This window comes from Sinohyriopsis cumingii, chromosome 3, assembly GCF_028554795.1.
Source record: "Sinohyriopsis cumingii isolate HCF-2022 chromosome 3, ASM2855479v2, whole genome shotgun sequence".
Lineage (NCBI taxonomy): Eukaryota > Metazoa > Mollusca > Bivalvia > Unionida > Unionidae > Sinohyriopsis > Sinohyriopsis cumingii.
The window spans coordinates 119,747,451-119,756,070 of NC_142963.1; the positions used below are offsets into that span (position 1 = coordinate 119,747,451).

At 35.5% G+C, this 8,620-nt stretch overlaps 1 protein-coding gene across 3 annotated transcripts in view; it reads right to left on the minus strand.

Moving 5' to 3' along the window:
* Positions 1-7,927, minus strand: part of LOC149803692 (uncharacterized) — a 51,249-nt gene extending 43,322 nt beyond the window's left edge. The window contains exons 1-3 of one of the 3 annotated variants that reach the window (XM_089953479.1): positions 7,345-7,927; positions 3,672-3,911; positions 1,394-1,522 (exon numbers count right to left, since the gene is read on the minus strand). In XM_089953479.1, the coding sequence (XP_089809605.1) occupies positions 1,394-1,522; positions 3,672-3,849 (307 nt within the window). In that variant the 5' untranslated portion in view covers positions 3,850-3,911; positions 7,345-7,927. The remainder of the gene's footprint in view (positions 1-1,393; positions 1,523-3,671; positions 3,912-7,344) is intronic. The other 2 variants (XM_089953478.1, XM_089953477.1) reach the window with 2 other exon arrangements.
* Positions 7,928-8,620: the final 693 nt, after the last annotated feature.

The following is an 8,620-nucleotide window of genomic DNA, read 5'->3' on the forward strand; positions in this document are numbered from 1 at the left end:
GATTTCACCGGTGTATTATGCCTTTCGATAGTATATCTTGTAAAGTGTCCCAGTCACCATAAAACGATGAAAGAAGTTTTATCAAAAGTCAAACGGTATTGTTAATTAATTTAGGACAAACAATGAAAGCGAGAACAAACTTGTTTCATTTACGCTGATAAGCCATTCTGAAAAAGTAGCTACTCTACTTCCAGGGATGATGTAATCAAACGTATTTCTAAACTAAATGGCCCTCCAATAGATTTAGAATACCAAGTGCTAAAAATGTTTGTCTCCCGTTTGTTTTGAGAATAACGCTGTATGGAGTATATTGAAAGAATATGGAAGGGCTGCGTTTCTGTTTTAGTGTTAATTCTTTAAAAGCTTAAATTACTCCGAGGTGAAAGAGAGAAGTTTAATTCGCTATGCAAAATGTCCCATTCCAGATGCTTATTCAAGCGTGTCGGCATCATTTACATGATGGTAAACAGATTGTGTAGAGCCTGCACGAGGTGGCAGAAACAAATAATGTTTAGATCTATATGATAACAAATATTTTGTACATGTCATTCAAATAATAATTTCTCATCCTGCTACCTTTATATGAGAGTACTGAATGTATCCGAGGACAATGACATAATGAAATATTTTATGAAACGTATAAATACAGGAACCATGTCAGCATTTATGATCAATGATACAGTTATCGTTCAGAAAACAAGTAAGCTATGCATGGAAAACCTATCATTGGACATCCTATCAGAAATAAAATGTGACTGAAAATTTGAACCAATGATAATGCCATAAAGCTATATTTCTGATGCGTTGCAATCAATGTATCAGTTACTTCATCAGTACTGGACACAATGTGACAAATTCCTAATGAAGACTTGAATGAAGTTTGAAATGACTATTATAAAAGGATATGGTAATCATCTGCATTTCTTGCTGAATAATTATCTTAAAGTTATTGTAATGCATTTTAAGGAAATGCTATAAATAAAAACAGCAACTTTGAAAGTGACCAGGTAGCCAAGCGTGTTGCCAGATACACAAACAATCCAAGATCAGCTTATATTCAAATGCCTTGAAAAGACATTTTAATATGAAGTTATTAGCTGGAAGACTTTCCTTTTTATCCTTGATACATATACAAATGAACAACGACTATTCTTTTTTCTGAAGCAATTTTATCGTTACATGTATGTAGTTTGAACTATGCGGAATAATTAATATAATAAAGCAGTTACTTGAATTCAACACGCAGTGGACCAGACCTGACATTTTTGTAGCCCCTGCGATCCACATCTTGTCACTGAGTTTCCCGGGTTTTCTTACCCTCAAAGATCGATCATTCTAAGCACTATTTGTATTGATCAATAACAACACTTGTATAGTGAAAACTAAAACCGACCTGGTGGAGGGTCCCTGGCCTTTTTCTTCGTGATTTCTTCATAGACTTGAGCATACTCCCACTCCAGGTAATCCATAAAATGTCGGAAGCCCTCATACCCCTTCTTCTGCAGTACTTCCAAAAGTTTACCTGCCAACAGGATATGTGCATATTATGCTAGATATATATCAAAAGTCTAGCTTTACACTACTAGCCATTTTAGTTACTGGTTGATCTCGTTTGCAAGATAGACCTCTTTGTTCTCAATGCCACTCAGACTGCTCTCATATTCTAGCTATTAAAAAACCGAATTATATCTGAATCAATCATCTTTCATGTCCGTAACAAGTTTTTATCAGGAACCACTCCTGTGGCCTCAGTGGTTAGAGTGTCCGCCTAAGATGCGAGACCTCGTGGGTTCGAACCCAGCCGAGTCATACCAAAGACTTATAAAAATGGTACTAGCAGCCGCCTAGCATGGAGCTCAGCATTAAGAGGTTAGTATTAGGACTGGTCGGCCCAGGTGTCACGATAATGTGACTGGACGGGGCATGATGCCCCAGGCTAGACATCATCACAAACTGCCACAATGCAGACAACGTAGCGATCTGACTGCAATTGTTAAAGCTACGCTAAAATTCCAAATCACACACACACACACCCTTATTCCGGTGATCTATTTATGCATTTTTAAACAGGCGTATGAAGGCTGTTGTTTGGGTCAAATAACATTTAATCTATTTTCCCAATAATCGCATTAAGTACTTAAGAAATGTTGAATGGGATACAGTTTATGAAGTTTAAACTTCTCACAAGAAGTGTACACATACGATGGCGTATATCCCTCATTTTACCACACTTCATAGAAAACAACGTGTCACACATCACAGAAAACGACACGAAACACAACACAGAAAACGACATGACACGCATCATAGAAAATGACATATGTATCATATCACATAAAATGACGTGTAACACATAACAGAAATGACATCAGCATATAACTATAACCTTGGAGATCATATCAAAATGAATTTGTCAACACTGAAACATATTTGTAAAATTGTGTGATATTCATACAATGCGCTTGAGTCGAATTCAGTCTCTGTGTGATTTAATAAATGCTCACATCCGAATAGCATATGATATTAGTACCCCCATCAGGACGTAACAGAAGAAAACAAAAATACCAGTAGAACGAAAGTCAATGTTATCAATATTTTGCAAATATTTATTTTGTGTTGTTATCTAAACTGACCTAAGAAAAAGCCATCAAGTTACTCGTCACTTTAGTATTTAAGTGAAGTTTTTATCAAATATTAATATTCGGCACATGCTGTATTTCTTCACTGATGAATACACTGTGTCCTCTTTGTAAATGTGAATATGTTCTAATTCCTGGGCAACGCTCGCTCAGATTAGTTTGGAAAAGTTCGAGTTGGTCTTATTATCACGTATAAGCCACTCACTGGAGAAACACGGTCATTGTTGTTAAAACCATTTCCCCACTTTTAAGTATTTGTTACCATCATGTCTCCACCCATAGTTTCTCTTATGCATGGATCTGCTTGAGACAAAGCTGGCAAATAAAGTTGCTTAGCTATCAAGTCAGATGATATGTATCATCTAATGTCAGCAATCAAGTCAGATGGTATGCATCATCTAATGTCAGCAATCAAGCCGGATGGTATGCATCATCTAATGTCAACAATCAAGTCAGATGGTATGCATCATCTAATGTCAGCAATCAAGTCAGATGACATGCATCATCTAATGTCAACAATTAAGTCAGATGGTATGCATCATCTAATGTTAGCAATCAAGTCAGCTGGTATGCATCATCTAATGTCAGCAATCAAGTCAGATGACGTGCACCATCTAATGTCTGCAAACAAGACAGATGACATGCATCATCTAATGTCAGCAATCAAGTCAGATGACATGCATCATCTAATGTCAGCAATCAAGTCAGATGACATGCATCATCATCTGTCAGGGAGGGGCAATACAAAACCAACATGTCTTCCTCCCGTTGGAATTTGGTGAGCATAGTTCATATAGGTCCCTACTTCCTTCCTGGAACAACTGTAACAAAAGGGCAAATTGTCAAACTGTTATTGTGAAAGTTATCCATAATTTTCAACATGAAAAATTTCCTTCAGAGGGATTCATAAAATCAGGTGTTAAAGAAGTGGCTATGTTGTTTTAATAAATCTCCAGTTTGAGATCTGGTGACGGTGATAGTGACGAGAAATAAGTAAGGAATGGGGAACTGGGTGACAAATTACAATATTACATGCTCTCTGCCTCCTTGTAGGGTTAATGTGGCGACATTCAATCAGTTCCTTGTCATCACAACTTAGGACATGTTTGCTCGTCAAGTAGTCGTAGAAATCCTCAGGATAGATGTACTTTGCCAAGATATAAGTTTTCTCTGTCAGAAAGTTCTCATGATCACATTCATGGTCTGCCATGTTTACTGGACAGGTGTTTCCCGTACGTGGGCTGTACGTGTTACAGGTGTTGTTACGTGTGTCTGAAGTAAAGGAAAAGATGTAACCACTACATTACCATGCTTGTATCTTATAATTAGTACGCAAGGCAGTCAAAGATCAGAATACATGGTAATTTCTTCAGATCTATGGGGACAAACTAAACATTGACTAAAGATTGTGATGCTTAAAGTATCCCATGTACACTGCATACAATTTTCACGGAACACAGTTTAAGAAATGCTCATGTAAACTTAATAACATTAAATGGATTTTTTATGAACTTCACGTTAGTGACTTTTATTCTATGAAACTTATTTCACAAACTATTTTCACGAACACTGAACGAGATGCTTAAGAATGTTTAGGAACATTACTGTGCCGAATGAACTACGGGCGCAAAAAACTTAATTAATTTATTTATTTCACAATATTATATAATATATCGGCAGCTCCAAGTGGCCGAGTGGTCACTGATCATTGCCATGTTACCTCTGTCCGCGTGGGTTCGAGTCTCGGACTCGGTCAATTTGGGAATGTGAGAAAGCTTGCCCTTTCATATAAAATCCACCATTCGGAGGTAGCCCATTCTACGGCGGGCTAAATAACATGATGAAAGTAATTTCACAAGATAAAATGTTTAGCTTGCTTTTTATTTCAGATTGTATCATTTTATAATTTTATATAAATTTTCAGAACAGAAATATGTAGTTAAAGTTCAGATAGTAGAAATAACGGTTGATGACGTCATCACACTTCAAATATTAAAGACGGATGCTGGACCCGGTAGATTAAAAGAAATGTGTTTCATCGATTTTCTAGAGGTTGCCACCTGGCAAGATTATCTGTTGTTTGTGCTGATATTTTTTCATAACAGAAAATAATAGTGGAGAAGAAAAAAGATAACACAGATTCTGCGCCGCGTTCGGTAAGATTATTAGACCCCTAACGCTTATTTACTGCAGGGTAGAAACTGGTATAATGGGCTACTTCCGTCTGGTGGATTCTATATGAAAGGGTTTGTGACCGCAATGGTGGAAATAAAGGTTAAATCGCCAGATTGGATTAATGACATTGTCGTCCGAGAGTTATGCGTTGATACGCCACTGTCTTTTGAATGTATATGTGTAGTTTTTCAGTCTCCTTACGATTCTGAAGCGATAAAAGAAGCGTGAGAAAAGTCGAATCGAGCGGAGGGTTGTGGTTACCGTTGCACTCCTTGTGTTCATTTATATTACCGATAAGGTGATTTCATGTTGTCAGAGATTTCGTCGTTCTCTAATGATAAAACGTCAGACTCCTGTGGTGCCATCTTCAAGATTAAAATCTGAAAGGGTTCATCAACATACTTTTGCCACCAGCCCATGTGAAAAAGTGGGTGCTTGGAGTATGTGCATCTTAGCCATCTACGTCATGAATTTTGATACATTTTTGTGCGTCCAGCTATAACAATATAGGTTGATAGTGCATAAAAAAGGGATGATCATGCGGACATGTCACTCTTTCTTAAGATGTCTTCATTAAAATAACATTACATTCATTTTCAATATGACACTTGTTTCGGTATCAACTAACTCTTCACATGGACATATTTTTGAAATAGGTTTAGTTTCCAGCTACCGAATCTTAATAGGGAGTGAGGCACGACACGGTATCATACATTATTCATTTATCATCTGTCCTGCATTAACTTTTGAAGCGACAAACTTTTAGTTCCTATAACAATCGGATCAAAAATACACTTTGGCGTCTATTATGCGATAGCAGTACATGGTCCTTTATTATCACGTATTATCACGTAAATTAATGTGAAGCATCAACATCCACCCTTATGCCGTTTACTCCTTTGCTAGATTATTTGATTTGTCACGTCATCATATTAGCGTAATCAAGGTCTATTTTTAGACGAGGAAAGCCCTACATACATCGAAGTTTGGCCGTCTTTAAATGTGATTTTCAGGTTTATGAGATTGAAAACTGATTTAATTTCAAAATTTTCGAAAGGAGAAAATGCAAGAAAAGTAAATTTTAGGAAAAATTATGCAGGAGAGCTCCTTTAAGTATCATATATAAAACGTTACAAAAGTTTTGATAAGTTTGACCTTTCTCCAAACAGCGGCTATGTCTCTTTATTATCTGAATTGTCATGGCCAGTAAATGTATACATGGATAAAGGGTGAGGACCTCAATAGTTTCCAGTATGATTCAGATTAAAGATATATTGCTTTGCTTGTATCACCGTAAACAGAAAAATAAAATGTTCGTCTCCATTCTGATCTGTAGCGTACTAGCGGGGGTGGGGGGGGGTGGGTGGGTGGGCGCCATTTCCCCTTCGTACGCAACTGATTCTGATATAGTGTTTGTAATATTAATGTAGATAGCACAAAAAAAAATAATCTCCGTAAAAATGCCTTCTTTTGATACACTAAACTATGATTTTCAATGTTAAAGTAACAAAATGGTTAAATGAAATAAATTATTCAGTTAAAATTAGTAAACGCGCATTTATTAAGGTACTGAGAAGAACTAAATTAAATTAGTAATCATGTATCTTGTGTAACATATCTGTTACAAAAATTCATGTCTTAAGTTATGCATGCAAATGCAAACATTCCGCTAAATGTGTGTATCCTTTCTTTCAAAAGTTTTCTAAGATGTCTCAATAATTACACCAATGGTCTTTTGCATAGTGTGCCAATTAAAGGATACTTTACGTTAAGGATGAAATAAAGGTGTTGCGTGGTTTACACAACACCGTCTATACCTGATTATAAGACGAGTCCAACTGCAAACACGCAAGTCTGCCGTCGCACAATCTGGGTCTTTCCAGTTTGTTAAGAGTAATCAGTAGAATACAATGTTAGACCCTGATGTACAGACGCAACATGCTAAGACAGATCAGGATGTTTGTTTTTTGCAGATTGACTCCACTTATAAGCGAGTACATCGCTTTTAAAATTTTTATCTAATTATCGTGAAGTACAGTTGGAACGTCGTTATCAGTTGTGATATTTGGTGGGCTAGGTAGGGATTTTCTAATCATCCTGAACATTTGTTTCAGATTGTACATTCTTTACATCGAAAATATTGCACTGAATAGAACTGAATATATATATATATATATATATATATATATATATATATATATATATATATATATATATATATATATATATATATATATATATATATATAACAAACACGCAATAATTATCACGTGAGAGAAAAAGGGAGAGGGACTGAGACTCCAGTATCTGTTGATATGTATGTATATATATATATATATATATATATATATATATATATATATATATATATATATATATATATATATATATATATATATATATATAACAAACACTCAATAATTATCACATGAGAGAGAGAGAGAGAGAGAGAGAGAGAGAGAGAGAGACTCCAGTATCTGTTGAGATGAATCTTGTGAGCACAATAATTGGTGCCTACGCAGAAGCTTACCTTGAGATTTCTATCGCAGCAGCTGTATACTACATTGTTATTACATGAAACTGTTTAATCAGACTTGTTTCACTGTTCAATCTTATGGCCTGATACGCTTTGAGAAACACGTAATGACTGCAGAAATCTAATCATATACACTTCCTAGTTGAAATATTTCTTCATTCAGCAGAATGTGCTTTTGATTGGTGAAACTATGCTGTGTAAGGGGTTTGGAAATACCTACCTAACTCACCAAATATGATAACGTTCCCAATTGTTATGCACTGAGAGTCCCGATGCATACGGCTACTTCGTAAGGTGGATTTATACTTTGCGCAACAGAAAAGGTCAGAAAATAACCATTTGTGTATAAATGGTTAATTGTTAAATTGCATTTCAAAACTTACAGAATCAGTTATAATTTGGTTTGTACATATTATGCAAATCTATTGGTATTTTGTTTTATTTCACTGAATGAAATGCATTTTATATTTAATACTCAACAAAATTACGTTAGTTACCTTCTACAATATGACTATTTTGTACCCACGAGTCTGTAGCTTTACACTGCTTTGCTATTTAATAGTAAATATGTTTCTGTTTTGTTTGCGGTGTTTACTTGTAGCTTAAACACATCTTGCAATCTAATCACATCGACTTCCTGGACCAAAGTGTATAAATAGGTCAGGTTACGAATTTACCTTGTTGCTATAAATATAATTTGATGTCATTTACCCAAAAGAACTGGCATGCACACCAACATAAGAGAGTACACAAATGTGAGGCTTATGTTGAACTGTCTCGTTCTCTGTGAACTATGTTGCTCTTCTCTTATAAATAACATTCATAGATAAAAAAATATAAACCAGATTCAGAAGATAAAACAAATAAAAACCTGTTTTGTTGACTTTAAATCCTCTAATTTGGTAAGGTTAGTGATCTATCGGTAATGTGTTTGTGTATAAACGTATCTTTAACAATTTTTCAGTCATATCGTTACAATATTTATTACAGTAAAGCACACTGTTGTGTAAGACATTACATTACTACTATTACAATACAGCCCACTGTTGTGTAAGACATTACATCACTACTAATACAATACAGCACACTGTTGTGTAAGACATTACATCACTACTAATACAATACAGCCCACGGTTGTGTAAGACATTACATCACTGCTATTACAATACAGCCCACTGTTGTGTAAGACATTACATCACTGCTGTTACAATACAGCCCACTGTTGTGTAAGACATTACATCACTGCTGTTACAATACAGCACACTGTTGT